General features: G+C 37.0%; 2 protein-coding genes across 6 annotated transcripts in view; one reads left to right on the top strand and one right to left on the bottom strand.

Annotated features, from left to right (window-relative positions):
• Positions 1-10,278, bottom strand: part of LOC131532386 (cadherin-11) — a 104,912-nt gene extending 94,634 nt beyond the window's left edge. For 2 of the 5 annotated variants that reach the window (XM_058763989.1, XM_058763987.1), the window contains exon 1: positions 9,732-10,278. The gene's annotated coding sequence lies outside the window, so the exon portion shown is untranslated. Of the gene's footprint in view, positions 1-7,480; positions 7,593-9,731 lie in introns of those variants that run through there. The other 3 variants (XM_058763986.1, XM_058763990.1, XM_058763988.1) reach the window with 2 other exon arrangements.
• Positions 10,279-11,717: 1,439 nt separating this feature from the next.
• rnf146 (ring finger protein 146) lies at positions 11,718-16,474 on the top strand. The gene is made up of 2 exons (XM_058764474.1): positions 11,718-11,947; positions 13,609-16,474. Exon 2 carries the CDS (start codon positions 13,610-13,612, stop codon positions 14,729-14,731), a length of 1,122 nt encoding a protein of 373 aa, XP_058620457.1. The 5' UTR covers positions 11,718-11,947; position 13,609; the 3' UTR covers positions 14,732-16,474.
• Positions 16,475-18,895: the final 2,421 nt, after the last annotated feature.

The raw sequence follows: 18,895 nt of genomic DNA, 5'->3' as shown, positions 1-18,895 counted from the left end.
GTATGCGCAAGCATACTTGGCAATAAAGCTCTTTCTGATTCTGATTCTGATTAAAGCAATGCAATGCTACAATGCATTAAAACAATAGTTCACCCAAAAAAGAAAATTTGCTGAAAATTTACACACCCTCAGACCATCCAAGAGTTTGTTTCTTTATCGGAACATATTTGGAGAAAGTTAGCATTACATCACATGCTCACCAATGGATGCTCTGCAGTGAATGGCTGCCGTCACAATATCTCAATCACAACATCACAATAAACCACAAGTAATCCAGACCACTCCAGTTCATCAATTAACATCTTGTGAAGTTAAAATCTGCATGTTTTAATAAACAAATATATCATTAAGGTAATTTAATTTAATTTAATTTAATTTAATTTACTTAACTTTAATTTAATTTCAATTTAATTTTAATTTCAATTTAACGTCACTTGTGTTCACGGTGTGTGTGTTCACTGCTGTGTGTGTGCACTTGGATGGGTTAAATGCAGAGCACAAATTCCAAGTATGGGTCACCATACTTGGCCACACGTCACTTCACTCACTCACTTATAGCCAAAATATGACTCTATAATCCATAATAACAAAAAAAGTCCATCCCTTTTTGTACTTCACATCACATCAAAATCCGCCCACATATTTGTTTAGAAATATTTTGGAGCTGTTTTCACTTATAAACGGTGCTTGATCCATGCATATGTATCTCCTGATTTCTCCGGTGGAGATGTTTTTTTCACTGGAGAAAGCTTAATATTATGAACAGAGGACTATTTTAGTCAGAAGCAATAGCCTGAAGTTAAAAATGCATTAATGACAGATTTGTTTTTTGTTTTTTAAAAAACATGCAGCTTTTCACTTCACAAGACTAACTGATGGACTGGAGTGGTGTGGATTACTTGTGGATTACTGTGATGTATTTATCAGCTGTTTGGACTCTCGTTGTGATGGCACCCATTCACTGCAGAGGATCTATTGGTGAGCAAGTGATGTAATTTCTCCAACTCTGTTCCAATGAAGAAACAAATTCATCTAAATCTTGGATAAGCCTGAGGGTGAGTAAATGTTTAGCTAATTTCCATCTTGTTCTTGTCAGATCAATACATTTTTGCAACAACAAAAAAAGGCTATACAGGTGCTGGTCATATAATTAGAATATCATCAAAAAGTTGATTTATTTCACTAATTCCATTCAAAAAGTGAAACTTGCATATTATATTAATTCATTACACGCAGACTGATATATTTCAAATGTTTATTTCTTTTAATTTTGATGATTATAACTGACAACTAAGGAAAATCCCAAATTCAGTATCTTAGAAAATTAGAATATTGTGAAAAGGTTCAATATTGAAGACACCTGGTACCACACTCTAATCAGCTAATTAACTCAAAACACCTGCAAAGGCCTTTAAATGGTCTCTCAGTCTAGTTCTGTAGGCTACACAATCATGGGGAAGACTGCTGACTTGACAGTTGTCCAGAAGACGACCACTGAAACGTTGCACAAGGAGGGCAAGACACAAAAGGTCATTGCAAAAGAGGCTGGCTGTTCACAGAGCTCTGTGTCCAAGCACATTAAGAGAGAGGCGAAGGGAAGGAAAAGATGTGGTAGAAAAAAGTGTACAAGCAATAGGGATAACCGCACCCTGGAGAGGATTGTGAAACAAAACGCATTCAAAAATGTGGGGGAGATTCACAAAGAGTGGACTGCAGCTGGAGTCAGTGCTTCAAGAACCACTACGCACAGACGTATGCAAGACATGGGTTTCAGCTGTCGCATTCCTTGTGTCAAGCCACTCTTGAACAACAGACAGCGTCAGAAGCGTCTTGCCTGGGCTAAAGACAAAAAGGACTGGACTGCTGCTGAGTGGTCCAAAGTTATGTTCTCTGATGAAAGTAAATTTTGCATTTCCTTTGGAAATCAGGGTCCCAGAGTCTGGAGGAAGAGAGGAGAGGCACACAATCCACGTTGCTTGAGGTCCAGTGTAAAGTTTCCACAGTCAGTGATGGTTTGGGGTGCCATCGTCATCTGCTGGTGTTGGTCCACTGTGTTTTCTGAGGTCCAAGGTCAATGCAGCCGTATACCAGGAAGTTTTAGAGCACTTCATGCTTCCTGCTGCTGACCAACTTTATGGAGATGCAGATTTCATTTTCCAACAGGACTTGGCACCTGCACACAGTGCCAAAGCAACCAGTATCTTGTTTAAGGACCATGGTATCCCTGTTCTTAGTTGGCCAGAAAACCCGCCTGACCTTAACCCCATAGAAAATCTATGGGGTATTGTGAAGAGGAAGATGCGATATGCCAGACCCAACAATGCAGAAGAGCTGAAGGCCACTATCAGAGCAACCTGGGCTCTCATAACACCTGAGCAGTGCCACAGACTGCACACGACTATGCCATGCCGCATTGCTGCAGTAATTCAGGCAAAAGGAGCCCCAACTAAGTATTGAGTGCTGTACATTCTCATACTTTTCATGTTCATACTTTTCAGTTGGCCAAGATTTCTAAAAATACTTTCTTTGTATTGGTCTTAAGTAATATTCTAATTTTCTGAGATACTGAATTTGTTGTCAGTTATAATCATCAAAATGAAAAGAAATAAACATTTGAAATATATCAGTCTGTGTGTAATGAATGAATATAATATACAAGTTTCACTTTTTGAATGGAATTAGAGAAATAAATCAACTTTTTGATGATATTCTAATTATATGAGCACCTGTATATGTATGCAAAAACTGGGACCCATAGACCAGAATGTATCACAGAGACTTGAGGGTGGGCTCTTTTGACTTCGACAAGAAAGCAATCACCTAGCAACCATCCAGAACACCCCAGAGACTGCATAGCATCAAGTAAATTAAAAAAACACTCAAAACACCACAGCAATGCCTTGAAGTCGACATCGACCACTTTTATACGTACATGCGCCACTCTTTAATATGTGAAAGTTTTAATGTATCTCATGCCAAACGTAGCCTCTGTTTGAGGTTGCTTAAAAACGTCTCTGATGTTTAATGCATGATTTTAAACTTTCAAATGGCGAAAGTGAGAGGTTTGCTTTGGAAATGCTTAACTAACAAAGTGTAAAGTAAATCATTTAGCACTACCTCAAAACAGCACTTTTCACTGACAGTTAGTATGAATATCATCCTGTCTGTAGACCAAATGATCAAAAACAAACTCAGCATTATTATGGAGAGTAGATATTAGAGCTCTGTTCATTTGGGATACACACAGCTTCTCTGGTGCATAAGACCTTCTAAAAAGTCTTTTGAATTTGATTTAATATGTAAATAGACAAGCTGTTTTTAAGGGGTTACTGCTGTTGTGGGTGAAGGTTAAAAATAAGCTTTAATAGAACAAAAAGAAAATACACAATGCTTAAAAAGCAGTATTGGGCTAGCTACTCAAAGAATGTAATATATTACTCATTACTAGTTACTCCCTTCAAAAGTAATATTGTTACTTATTACTTTCTGGCAACAGTAATTAGTTACACTACTAGTTACATTACTTTTTCTTCACGCCCCACAGATGTTGTAACTGTGTATCTTCCACATAAAATTATTCTAGAATGTTATTAGCAACACATTTCTGCCTCATCATTTGACCAAAATCCACATTGGATCGCAATCAGAAGTTATTGCAAACACTCAATAGTGATTGATAGTGACATTCAAGTAGAAGTGTTGTATTCATTTTATTAATTGTCAGCTTGAAGCTAATTGTAATTTCTCCGTTACCCATATACGATTATATTTCATTATGTATTTTATCAAATCACATAAGTTTGTAAGAAACTGTTTAATTTTCCAAAAAGATTTTTAATTTATAGTAATATAATGTACCACATGCTGATCAGAGGGATGTGGGTGGGATGTAATGCCAGAGTAAATAGCTACAACTTACACAGCAGTGTCCAGATCATAATTTCTCCTGACGAAATCAATATAATGCAATATTTCTATATGATGAATGTAAGCTTTTCCATATTCCAAGCTTGCCTGCTGCACTGGGGACATCACATGCATGTGCGAGTCGTGAAAATTATGAAAATAAATCTAGGAATTATTTGATTGTTGGATTTTAAATCAGTGGGGTTGAGGCATCAAAAGTAACTAAGCTGTTTTATGGATGGTAACTGTAATATTATTACTGAAATCATATTAGTAATTAGTTACACTACTAATTACTGCATAAAGTAATATTATTACAGTAACTAAGTTACTAGTAACTAGTTACTGCCCAACACTGTTAAAAAGACATCATTTTGAAGAGAAAAATGTTAAAATCATCCAATTATTAAGCAATGTGTAGGTTGATTTCCCTGTCGAAATTTTGTTTTGAAGCATAACTAAACAGTAGATATTTTTATTTTGTGATTTAAAAAAAATAATGCATAAAAAGAGTTAAAAAAATTATAATATTATTACATAATAATATAATATTAAGTAAAATTATTAAATATAAAAAAGCTATGGAATGTGTAGTTTGATTTCCCTGTCTAAGTGATAAAACTTGTTTAAATAATAGCAGAAAAAAAACAAAAAAAACATTTGTTTTGAAGCAAAACCAAACTGTAGATATTTTTTATTTTGTGATTTAGAAATTGACGCATCAATAGTTAAAAAATGTAAATATTAATGTATTAAAAATAAAAATGAAATATATTTAAAAATGGATCATAAAATGCAAAATATAATATTAAATACAAATATTAAATATTAAACAAGACATCTATGAAAGTGGCCAAATGTTAGTTAGAGTGCATGTTAGAAAGAGTGAGAGGTTTATGAATATTTGTGATTCATACAGGCTCAGATGGGTAATGATGAATGGTCACTGCATCTCAAATGGCAAATCGCTGTTCCAGTCTCACATCACTGGACTCACACACAGCCGCCAGTAAAAATAACCCGTGAGCTTGTCAGATTCGTGCAGGCAGACGACAGGAGACGCACACATATTGCATGTGCGAGATTCAGAGAATGTTAAAGCCTTAAATGGCTGACCCACAAAGGCACTGGAAACCAAACTCGCTTCAGTATCTCATGCAGATGTATACTTCTGCTTGCAAATGGAGCTGAATGGCAGTTTCCACCCTTAACAGGCAGACTGGGACTGATAATTTGCAGAACATTTGTTGAACAAATTTGTTCTTTAATGAACAAGCTGGAGCACACGCACACACGTATACACACCCTGACCGGGCAAGGGTGTAATTACAGTGAGTTGTTGCAGTAATCTCGCTTTAATTCTCACACTGATGCATGGAATCCATTAAGAGAGACAAACTAAAGAGTAGAAATCAGGGAGAAGCCAAAACGCTTCCCTATAAATGGCAGTTTTCCAGGTTTGAGCTGTCATAAAGCTCATTATTTTCCTGCAACAAGTACAGTATGCCATATTAGAGTCTTCTCACATGCACAAATATCACTAACAAAGTACCTTCATATAATAGCATGGTATATGAGCATGGTAATCATACAGTACTGTGGTAAATGATAGATGACTTGAAAAAGAAATATTGGCACCATCATTATTTTTCTTAAATATTTATTTTAGTGAAATATTATGAAATATGTTTTTTATTTCGCAATTTTTATATATATTTTTAGATTTTTTTTTACTTAATAGCAATTATTATTAATTATTTAATAATTATTATTAATAATACTTCATAACCATATTGATAGATTCATACCATTTTGGCCAAACCTTGATTTATTTATTTATTTTATTTTATTTTTTTAAATCACATTTTAAATCGCAATCACAATTTTTTATCTGAAAAAATTGCCTGTAGCAGCCCATAACGTTACTTTGTGCAGCCCATAAATTTACTACGGTACTGCCACATTTTTTATGGATTTACATGAAGGCTCCTTTTAAAACCTAGTGAGTTACCTCGCTGTCTGCTATGCATCCTACATAAAATGGAACATCATTAGTGTCTGTTTTGGAATGCTCTAAATAGGCAGCATTTAAATTATGACTGTTTTTTATCAATACTTCTCAGTAATGAAATTAATATAAATGAAATTCAACTTCAGTTGAGGATGAGTGAAATGTAAATATATTTACATTGCTTACAATTACACACACATATATATATATATATATATATATATATATATATGTATTATATATGCAATATATTATATATATACTATATGCACATATAAATGTAAAACATTCTCATTAGTTCCTTCGTCTTAGTTTTCAACCCTCAATGCATTCTGGAATTGCCAAAGGATGCATGCAATGTTGGCTTAAAAATTGCTCAAAGAAGGTATCTTTTGGAACAGACTTCACGTCTGGAAGGTTCTTATAATGCGGCCCACGTATGCAGCTTGCTAGGTTTTGGAAAAGAGCCCTAGACTTCTGATGACCTCCCATATTCTTCAATTGTTCTTACATCAAACAGTTTATAATTACCACATCCTAATCTACATTTTGGATTTCATACATTACGTGGTCGATTTATGAATCTTCTTAAAAGCCCTAACAAATCAGTTTTAAGACTGTTTCATACAAAAGGACTTGTTTTTTATCTGTTTCATATATTGTACACAATTCATTATCCAAAACAATGGTTCAGTGTGTTTTCCATTTTAACAGGTTCATGCTCAGTTTCGTAATTGCTTGTTGACAAACTATAAACATTCTTTAATATAGGCTATTATAAAAATATTACAATAATAGGAATACTTACACATCGTCCTTTATGGCATTCAGTGTGACACTACACCCTGCCAGACATTAACGTCTAAAAAGCTCTTGTTCTTTTTGAAGTTCAATATCTACCTAGACTTTATATGAGAGAATTTGAGTATCAAAGATGTGACAACTTGCCCGGTGTCTCCTCTAGCATAACATGCACGCACACACAGATGTTCACAACAATAACGGAGACAATCAGAGCAGCTGGTGAGGTCGTAGGTTCAAACCCCATAAGCCTTGATGAACTATCCACTATTGTTCCTGAACCGCTTCATGAATCATGAACTACAACCATGTGCCTTTGATCAAGACAGTTAACCTCAGGTCCTTCTAACAGGACTCAATCTGTAAAAACTGACCCGAAGATGCTGAATATGACTGGAGCGACTAATTAGTAAATGAGCAGCCTACAGTGCGCTGCGAGTCCGTGCGCTCCGGTAACCGGTCACCAGTGCGCGCGGCGCGGTTCCATCTGTCAGAGATTCAGCCGAAGCGAAAGCAAAAAATGTATTTCCCAAATGTATCCACATGAAACGCGTCCAACCTGCACACATCAGCGAGCAGCTGTCATTTTCCTCAGCACATGTCTATGGACGCACCATAAGTGCCCGTAGATATCCAGACATTCAGGGCATGTTTCCGCTTTAATAAGTTTGATTATGCTCATGATAGATGCTTGTAGCCTATTACATACAACCTGCCGCTTATATATATATATATATTTAAAAAAAACACACCAGATCTTACCTAAAGGAAGCTGATTTTAAATGACAGCTGGAGAGTCTTGTGTCTTGTGTTGGTGAAGGTCTGAGAGACAGACACACGCACATTGAGGAGCGCGTACTGCTCTCTCTCTCTCTCTCTCTCGCTCGCGCACTGTCTCTCTCTCGCGCGCATCACTATACAGCGATGAGACCTGCGCGCGCACATTTCCAGAATGCAGAAATTAATAGTTAAAATAGCAGCTATATAGAGATGCCAAAAACATTACGTGAGGGATAGTGTTGACTGTATTTAAAATTTATTAAGTGTAGCCTACGTGTCAGTAGGCTATATTCAGTCGTTCAAAATCGCTAAATAAATAAGTTTGCAATACTGGCCGCTTGACCATACATTATTCTGCTTATTACACGGCTACTTGCCATTTGAATTCATGTATGAGGTTTACATAACGTACATTAGCTACAAAATAGCCTACATTTTATATTAATTTTTTGACTCTAACTAAATTTATTTTTATTTTTATCCAGCTCTTCGCACATCTCCATTTTCATTCAAATCAAAATTTATGTTCAGTGTCGAAAAGCGCCAATTAGCTATTCAAACTTCTGACTTATTCCACGTTCTTACGTATTCTAGCATTTTGCGCGAAGATTTTGAGATCAGTTTCCCGGATGGATGCACGTCGATTGTTTAGATTTTTGTTCAGTGAATGCGCAGATTGACAAAACCAGAACTAGGTATTCCGTGGAATATTGTGACCAAATTATACAATGGTCATATATGTCAAAATATTTGAGCTATTATTCTGTTGGTTGCAGTAAAACGTTCTGATAACTGCACAAACAGATTCTGGCTTCCTGCAACTGAGGTATAAGAAAGGCAGAAAGACAGAACAAACCACTATCACTGTAACACAAGACACGAATACATATCTACGAATACAACATATATAATACAGTATTTTATTGGACATGTGGCATCAGAATGAACTTTTTAAATATAAATCAAATTATCCAAAATCATAAGGTAATTCCTGCTTTCACCAACTTTGACATGCTGGATGATAAAAACAAATCCACACTACAGACCTGAATAATATAGAAGGGTGGACTTGGCCCACTAAGCAACCACCCCAAACACCTTAGCAACTGCATAACAATTCCCTGACAACCACCCACAAATGCGGTGAGGGTACTGTAAAGCACCACTCACATGTTTTTGAAGAAATGTCTACTTACTCATCCACAAATGACCAGCATGCAACAGTGTTTTTAACACAGAAACACATTTATTCCCGTAGAAGAACAGAAATGGATACAAATCGATAATCATTCTTAATCTTAATCTTGCTCTTTTTCTGAAGTGTTTTACTGCCTTGAAATTTAAAGTCTATGAAATGCTTAGATTTACAAACACACACAATTTAGGATCTTTTATATGCCACAGCAACATAAATCACATTCCTATTATAATTACAGTTCCACAAATCACCTGCCTGTAATGTTCACTGAATCATTTTCAGCTGTAATTTAAACACAAGTAAAAATTTATTTCAACTCAAAAAAAGGAGAAATAAAATCTATTTACAGATGTAATGCAGCATAAATGTTTAATGTTTCACATGCATAATCTTGAGCTCAATGCTGCTCTGTTTTGTTGAGGTTTCATAGCCTTGAAGTTTAAATTCTGAAATTAACACTCAGATTTACACCACCTCAACATAAAATCACAACCTAATTATCATTATTGTTCCACAATTTAGCCGCCCATAATGCTCATTGAATGATTCTCAACAGTAGCTTAATTTAAACACGAGAAAGTTTGTTCTATTTGCAGAGTTTATAGGGCCATAAATGTTTAATATTTTGCTTGCATATTCTTGATGTTGCTCTTTTTCTGTTTAGCCAAAATTGAAGCGTAATTGCCTTTTAATTGCCCTGAAGTTTATAGTCTGTCAGAGGATATTGCTTGGGAGTTTCAGCGCAGTATATCAAGAACTTTAATATGGAAAAGTTTCCAGTATCGCCTAATAATCTACTTTTAATCTCTATATATACATAATGATGAATGTGTGCCATGTAAACTGTGACCTGGGTTTGTAAATGGGTTCCTACATGACCCACAATACATTGCTGTCAGCTCATTTCCCTGCGAGTGTAATTTCAGCAGGGATCCAGCTCCAATCTGTTTATTTCTAATTTTACCGTATACATAGAATAACAATGACTGGGAGAATAACTGGAGAAGATGAATGCGTGGCATAGTACTTTCATACCTGCGAGTCTGTGTGTGCGTTCATTACAACGCCCCAGTTTAGCTGCCTCCTCTCCTCTGCCGTTGATGGTATCTTATTGTTACCAGGTGGCTGCCAGTGACAGGAGCGTTGAAAAACTGCTGACAATAAGCCACGGCTCAAAGGAAAACGCGAAAAAGGAGGACACGCGAGCAGTGTGGTTCATCCTCGCCAAGGCGTAGGGGGTGAGGAAACCGTGTTAGAAGCGAAAGGAACGAGATCCCCGGGGAAACGTTCCAGAGAGTTCCTGTGCTTTAGATGATGGTTCATAAACTATCATCATCCTCGAGGGCCTGGGGAGCCCAAGCTGAAATACTTCAGAAGTGCCAATAAATGAAAAAGTGAGAATTAGAGGAAAGTTTGGCGAGCCGAGGGGTGTAATGGAGACCGATGGACCATGGGAAAGAAACCCCCCTGAGAAAGAAGTGAGGTCTCGTGTGAAAGATCTCTGTCATTCACACTGAGAGGGTTTGTGTGCCGTCGTACTAAACAGCTGTGGAAAATGAGCAGTCATTGATTTCATGCATATGGCACCCACGCATGTAAACACAAACACACACACACACACACACACACACTGAAGACGCCGTCACTACAACACAGCCATCCTAGCGTAACAAAGCCACGGGGAATAAAGCGTTCTTTTCCGTTCTAATTTAGGAATTTCTCTCATTTAATGCCGTGTATTACACACGATTGCACGCATCAAGTGATTATCTCTGCATCACGACACCAAGACCATTTTTCCCCAAGAATCCGAGAAGAGTTATTTGATCTGCTGTGAAACAGCATTCCCTTGAGCGCAGATGTGACAAAGAACATCCAGCGACATGAGATTTTAGTGTATAACAGGAAGAACAAGGCTACAGATGGACTGCAGTGTGTCTGGTGAACATGCTGTTACTTAAGCAAAATCCTGCAGGCGTGCAGCGTGAATATCATATTTTAGGATAGGCATGGATCTGTGCATTACTGTACTGCCTCTTGTAATTGAGATTAATGCAGTTCAGTGGGCATAACAGGAAAGATGCCAACATTTTAATCCGATCCTCGGTGCCAGGTGTTGAGTTTTCAATAGCAGAGTAATAGAAAACTTCTGATTCTGCGTACAGCTACAAACTGATGTGCTCTTAACCTACTTGCAACACATAAAAATAGATTCCTTTTCTAGTTGAATTAGTTGGTTATGTAGACAGATTTGCTGCTAATCCTCAAGGGACAAGCAGCTGTTTCCCTCATTTTTTTCTAACACAATTGTGCCCTCTAGTGACACCGTCTTGAAAATATAGCATAACACAAAATGGACGCATATGGTCATAACAAGCCTCAGCATAATGTTGCAATCCAGATATGTGAAACTAGGTGATGTTATAATGTTACAAATCACCCTTTCACAACTAAATGCTGTAACTAAATCAATATCGATTAAAATAAATATATATATATTATTATTTTATAAAAACGTAACTTCAAAAATGTAATCTTAAAACTATATAACTAAATAAATGTGAGTCATTATATACCCCTGTATATTTCATAATGTGAAATACACCAAAAAGCATGGAAGTGCCGTAGTTTATCTTCAAATAACGTAATTTAATCTATCAGTAATCAATGTAGGCTAGTAGCTACAAAGATTCATAAACTTAATCTATTAAGTGTATGTTGTTGGATAATATTGAAAATAATTTATAAATGTTTAAATAGGCCGATTTCTGTCTCTTGTTTGAGTTGATGAGCCGTAGTACTGTATATATTTATTTATTATTATTTTTTTTTTAAGATAGGCTACTTGTTTTTCTTAAGCACCGAACCCTATAATGATGTGAAAATACTTAGATAACAAAATCTTTTATGCTGGTCTCAAGATGATGTGGATCCGTTAACGTTGACATTTAGATAATGTTTCTGAGCAACTTCAACGCTAAACGCTCAGTATTTCCTGAGAGACACTCGTATTTTTTAAGGTTCTGCGCAAGTTGTGCGCAGAGCGGATGCGCACGAACACACATCAGCGGTTTTGTTATCACAGAGGAGCCGTAAAAACATTATTGTGTTCATCTGTGTCGGGCGAATTCTAACGTTACCGATCAATTTTAGTCAATAAACGAACAATGAGTGATCATCCGGTGACTAGCAGATGAGCCAAATCTGATCGGCGCTGAAAGAAAGAGGCGAAATTTCGGCTATTTTGTCAGGTGAGTGAACTGAAAGACATTCAGAGAAGACGCAGCAAAATCATCAAATATATGAATATTTATTCAAGTAACCCTACTGATGATGAAAATATGCGATTGTGCATGCTTGTAGTTTATAAATCGATCATTTGAAGCGGTTTAAGGGCTGTATTTTAATGCGAAATGAGGCTGTTTTTGCTGTGTTTTGGTCTGGGGTGTTGTCCTGTCTACAGGCCTCAGTCTGCTCTATCAATGATCTGATCTCAACATCAGCACACACAAAGCCTCAGAAATCTCATTCATTCAGTGTGTGTAGTTAGATCATTTATCAATATGATACCTACAAGTGTAAATAGGTAGATTTTTGTAATTCTTGTTTGAGTTGTTGATGAATTTGGGCCTGTAATGCAATATAAAAACACATTTGTCTATTTAACCGCTCAATGTAACCCAGTTGGTTTAATCCAAATATGTTATTTATCATGAGAATATATATTAATAATAGTTTAATTTTCAGTCTGTCTGACCTTTTTAGCTGTTGTTGATGTAACATTTTATTGTTTAATATTATTTTATTATTATTCTGTAGGTTTAAACCATTTTAAAATATTTTAGTGTAACGTTTGATAAATATGTACATATAACTAATTCTTTATGGCTAATATTTATTTAAACAGTTCAATATGAATGACTTATTATTCATATGTTATTCTTAAAATTATTTTACAAATATTATTACTATTTCAGTCTATAAGATTTTTTTTGTAAGTAGATGTAGCATTTTATTGATTTAAGTTTATGAATTTTAAATGTAAATCGTTAAATATTAATCTTTAATTGTATTATTTAAAAACTATTATTGTAAATTTGATGGTTCCAACCAGTCAGACATTTTAGTTTAACCTTTAACAAATATAACTGATTCTTTACATTCATTTAAATGTTTGCAAAAAAATATACTTTATTACTGTTATTTGTCACTTATTATAACAGTGTGTTTAACCAAACCTAACCTAACATAAAATGAATGTCTGATGTTCTAGTATATTTTGTACCAGCGTCATAAAATGTCCCGTAAATGGTTTGGCTGTCAAGGATTTGGGTCATGATATATTTAGATCATTTCTGCATCTGATTTGGGACAGTTGCCATTATGAGCATACACGGGTTGTCCTATCAAGCCAGACGGTTATTTTAGAGTCAGTTTTATAAATATATAATGGTAAACAAAGATTTGAGTGTAAACTAAGGTATCTTGTCAAGAGAACAACATAGTAAAGTTCTTCCTCTTGTTCGTTGTGCTTCTGGTTTCAATGAATGTGCTTTCAAATATTAACAGCTCTTTTTATTTTATGCGTTGCACAAGACTTTGGTTTTACATTGACAGATAATACATGAATGGCACTCTTTCTTGTAGAAGTGGAGTAATACTTATCAGATGAGAGACTGGAAATGCTTGAGCTTTAATCAAACAGAGCAACAATGAACAAAGAACTCAAGCTAGCGCTGTTTACTCGTGACTTTTGTCGACTTGGGCAACATAGTTTGGTAAACAGTGCCCCATTTGTTACATCTGCTTACATACTGCTGACGTTAGCTTGTGTAGACAGCACATTTCTCCAAACTTGTTTTTCCAATGCATCTTTTCTTGAGAAATCATTTTATTTTTATTTTCTTCACAGCATGGCTAGTTGCGGCGAGGTTAATCTTTCCGTGGACTCCCTGACTTCAGGCAAGAAGGTGAGTGGGGAGTCTGTGACGGAGGGAAGTCCGTCCCCTTCGTCTCCTTCACTGCCCATTCCAGAGTGTGCAATCTGCCTGCAGAGCTGCGTCCACCCCGTACGCCTGCCATGCCGCCATATTTTCTGCTTCTTGTGCGTGAAAGGAGCTTCCTGGCACAGCAAACGCTGCGCTCTGTGTAGAGGGGAAGTGCCTGAAGACTTCCTGGAGCGTCCCACTTTGCTCTCACCCGAAGAGCTGAAGGCTTCGGCGACGGGTGGACGCGGGACGGGGACTGGAGGCCACGCCTGGTACTACGAGGGGCGTAACGGATGGTGGCAGTACGACGAGCGGACAAGCCGAGAGCTAGAGGATGCTTTCAACAAGGGCAAGAAGAGCGCCGAGATGCTGATCGCTGGCTTCCTGTACGTGGCCGACTTAGAGAACATGGTGCAGTACAGGAGGAACGAACACGGCCGCAGAAGGAGGATGAAGAGGGATGTGGTGGACATCCCTAAGAAAGGTGTGGCCGGATTAAGACTCGATCCAGATCCCAATCCCAGTCCCGCATCGGGATCAGGAACTGTTCCGGTTGCAGCACCCGCAGTTGCGGATTTAAACGGAACGGTAGATGGCGCCACAGCGGAGCGAGAGAGTTCGGCGGATGGAGCGGACACTGGAGTCAGCGGAGGACGACCTCAAGGCGTCTTTGCTTCTGCTCCCGTAAGGCCGCCAACTGTCTTGGGCGCTCACCTGACCAGTCCTGCTTCCTCCGGTGATATTCAGCTTGTACAGGCTCTCACCCAACTCAATATGAACCCCGGCGAGCAAGAAACTGAAGAGGAAGACGCAGATGATGAAGACGATTCGGCTGCTCCGAATGCCTCGGGGTACGAATCTGAGTCTGGCACGAGCGAGGATGAAGATGAGCAGGCTGGGGATGAAGGTGAAGATGAGCACACAGAAGGCTCCCAGGGTAGGCATAGACTGCATCAGTTGGACAGACCGCCCCCTGGTGGTGGCCCGGCGCATAGCAGCGATCGCTCTGGGTGCCCCGACGGTCAGTGCACCGTTACGAAGGTCTGACCGCAGCACAACTACAGAACTCCTACCCAACTCCCACAACCGCTGGGTATTTCTAACCAATCTCTGAAATGCAAAAAATGAAACGAACGAACCATTCAAATCAATGAAACACGGTCTTGGATTAGGGTGGAGGCTTGGGGCGGATGGGTTTTAGTGTAAGAATAGTGCTTGTCTTTCTCTTTCAGTCTTAGAGGACTGTACCAGGGCTGTGCTCTTTAATGGAAATTGCAGGCAAAACTACAATAAACTTGCTTTTATCATGACTAGAATACTGTAAATTGGTCTAACCATTACACTTACATTTGCATTCATGTAATTGAAAATATATTCACAATAAAACAACTTTTCACCCTGAAATTAAAAGAAAAGAGTATAAAGTATATTTTGCACAAGCCTGTTTTAAGCCTTTTGTATTTCAGATTTTTGTTTTCATAACAATTACGCACATTTCATGCTAAACACTCATTACTCTAACGCATTTATTTTATTAGTTATTAGTGCTGATTTTCATTTGATTCTTATTACTATGCTACAGAAATTGATCTTAAAGTTGTATTTATTATTATTGCATTAATGAGAATTTGCTTAATTGTACACAATTTCACAATGCACAATTCACTTCACCTTTATGTATTTAAAAAAAAAAAAATTTTTTCCTCTTGATTTTAGGTGGAAATATTACCCAAACATGTTTGATTTAACATTTTAGATTTCATTACATCTAGAATGGCTCAACACCATTATCCATTGGTTATGGAGTCATACAGTAATTATGTGCTGTGGTGTAATGAAGTTAAAATCTTTTCATGAAAACATAAAATTACAACTCTTTGTAGGATACCCATATACATTGCATCTTTACTAGTTTTACTTTTTGAATATCGCAATTGTGCTGTAGATCAAAATGCATGACTTTATATTTTGCAAACAGTATTTTCATGGAAATGCAGAACATTTTGCTATGCACCACCTGGTACAGAGCCTTCTAAATCTGCAGCTAGTGGTAAGAAAGCTTTGGGTTTTTTTTTTTTTTTTTGGTGAAATGACAAGCATTAGATGCAAAACCAGCATAATTTCAAATGCAAAACCTAACGAGAAAAGAATTTATTGTAGTTTTGCCAAGGATTCCTCTTTAACACGCTCTAGTCATTAGAAAACCTTCAGTCATCTTACATTTACAACTTCTAGTGATTCATGATGTGAGGTTTAAAACTCTTTAACGGCGTGTGTGTGTGTTTTAAGCAGCTTGTCTTTATTCTTCTGTCTCATCTTGGTGTGCTGTATCTGTTTCTTGGATTTGCATGTGTTGCTGTGAGCGAGGATGGAGCCCTGGACTATGGCGCTTTGAACTCTGGGAAAGGCGAGTTTTATCAGATATTGTAATTTGTAGTTGTAAAGTAGTCCTCAGACTGCAGCACACCGAGTGAGTGAGTGGTTTTCAAGCATAGGTGTCCGATTTGAAGTTTTTTGAAATTTGAATGTTATTTTCAACCCAGCTAATTCTCATCTCTGTTTGTTCAGGTTCTTTGTTGTCAGCAAAGCAAAATGAAAACTAAAATTTAAGATTAACTTCTTTTTGGTGTATTTTTATTTTAACTGTGTTGTTTTGTTACCAGGTTTATCTGAGAAATAAAGTGTTGTCTGTTACCTGTCTGAGACCAAACTGTCCTCATGTATATATTTCAATTTAAGGTTTACCTTAAAGAATGTTGATTATTTTGCATTTTTCCACCTACTGATATTATGCATGGTCTAAACATGCTAAAACTGGAATTAGCCACCAAAGCTCAGTTTCAGAAATCAGTAACACTATCACGACTTCGAAGTTGTTTCATTACAGCAGACAGTTGAAAGAACTGATTTGCAGATGTAAAACTTTCTGAAAACCTTTTGTTCTTATAAGGTTTGAACCAGAGGTGCTATTAAAATATCTGTAGTTGAATAGTGCTCACTGAGTTTTTTTTGTTTTTATTTTTTAAATGAACTAATTAAAATTTTGTGCACCCTGACTTCCAAAAACTTTAAAGCCAGCTGATTGGAGTTGAGATTTTTGAGAAAGGTCTGAAACTAGTTGAAGAAGGTGATCTACAATCTGTGCTGGGTAAGATTTACACAAAGACTTTAGACTCAAGTTTTGTTATCACTGCAATACTGTCTTAAAATGAAAGGTATGGCCATACATTTATGTATGTGAAAAATATCTTGCCATCACAAAGTAAGTGATTTGAATTTTATTAAAGGAATAGTTCACTTAAAAATGAAAATAGCTTTAAATTTACTAACCCTCAGATTATCCAAGATGTAGATGGTTTTCTTCATCGGAACATATTTGAAATTTAGTATTACATCACTTGCTGGCCAGTAGATACTCTGCAGTGAATGGTAAAATACTAGTACATAATCTATAATAACACTTCCTCCAGTGAAAAAGTACATCCCCTGTTGTCTTCTCACATCAGAATCCACTGACACCATGGATTATTGGGATGTTTTTATCAGCTGTTTGGGCTCCCATTCTGACGGCACCCATTCACTGCAGAGCATCCATTGGTGATAAAGTGATTTAATCCTTAAATTTCTCCAAGTCTGTTCCAGTGAAGAAATAAAATCATCCACATCTTGGATAACCTGAGAGTAAGTAAATTTTCAGTGAATTTTCCTTTTGGGTGAACTATTGTCCACTTTTGAAGAGATTTGATTATTGTTGCTTTTAGACTGTTTTTGTTTGCTTTAAGGTGCTCAATGTGCTAGTTTGCTCCTAAAAATAGTTTAATACATGCATTTAAAATTTAAATATTTATGTCTCTGATAGTCAAATGGGCCGACATATTAATGATTTTTCCTATGCTGCACAGATATCTGTTCCATTCAGTATTCTCCAGAATGAGCCTGTCCCTTCTCCCAATATGGCCAATTGTGTTACATAAACACATCCAGACAGGTCAGAAAATTCTACTTAAATTTCTCAATGCCCTAATGTGTTCTTTAAGTGTGCACTAGTATAAACTAGATTATCCTCAAAAGCTAACAGACATGAACTAAAAACCACAAAATAAAAAGTGTCCAATTAGAATTTCTTTGGGTTTTCAAACCAGTTCAAATTTGTTTAACTGACGCAATAGGACCTCATGCTAATTGTGTATGCATGACTGTCTGTACAGTATGGATAAGTGGGATTGTGACAAATATAGTGACATAGAATATAGCCATGACCGTCTCAGTGATCAGTATTATGGCGAGGATTTCGTTCTAGTCTTCAGACATAGTGGAGTCTGAGGTGCATGAACCTAGGCGTCTCCCAGGACAGACCCCTGCGGCACTCCAGTAAACTCGTTAAACTCTGTCCGTTGTGACCCAAATGACACACCCTTCCTCTTGTCCGCCAGACAGAAATCCGTCATTGCATCTCGATCCCACCTCTACGGGGGGGATGGATCTACAGTAGCATCTCGCTCCTTGAATAGCAAAGGGAATGTTTGTATAGCCGCTGTTCACCTTCATAGCTTCAACCAAACTTGGCATCCTGATATTTCAGGATGAGCTTTGGGCCTTTATGGTCTTACTTTGGGCATCGAACATGTATTTATTGTGCTTGTGGATGTGGGTGTGTATTTAAGGACAATGTCCTGTCTCTGGCTGACGGTATTTAGCGAACATGTTGGCTCAGTGTCTGAGATGATCTCATTCGGTAATGTCTGTGTAATCATTAATAACTTTCATATGACACCTCACTGCACTGATGACATCTCAGTTCATTTTCTGCTGTGCTCTGGTCACGGCGCCGGCAAGTATGCATGGGTCATTCCCCTGGATCAGATCACAGTCTGCGTTTTACAAGTCAACGGTTTTAAAGTCACGATATCCAGGGTATAAGACTGTCTATACACTTTAAAAAGTTGTAAGAACTGCTGGTAAATTTCACAAATAATTGCAAGTAACACATTGAATGCAACATAAAACTGAAATGGTGTTTTCTTGTAAAACAATCTAATAATGTTTTATTTTCAACTTCAACTTAGTTTTCGGCATTTTGCTGTACATTTAATCATGAGTACTTTTACACAATTTTGTTTAATGTGTAAGGCCATCTGAATGACCTTCTCTCTCTCTCTCTCACAATTCAATTCAATTCAATTCATATTGCTTTATTGGCGTGACATACTT

Source organism: Onychostoma macrolepis, chromosome 23, assembly GCF_012432095.1.
Source record: "Onychostoma macrolepis isolate SWU-2019 chromosome 23, ASM1243209v1, whole genome shotgun sequence".
Taxonomy (NCBI): domain Eukaryota; kingdom Metazoa; phylum Chordata; class Actinopteri; order Cypriniformes; family Cyprinidae; genus Onychostoma; species Onychostoma macrolepis.
Note: the sequence above shows the minus strand (reverse complement) of the source record. Positions and strands in the feature narration are given on the sequence as shown.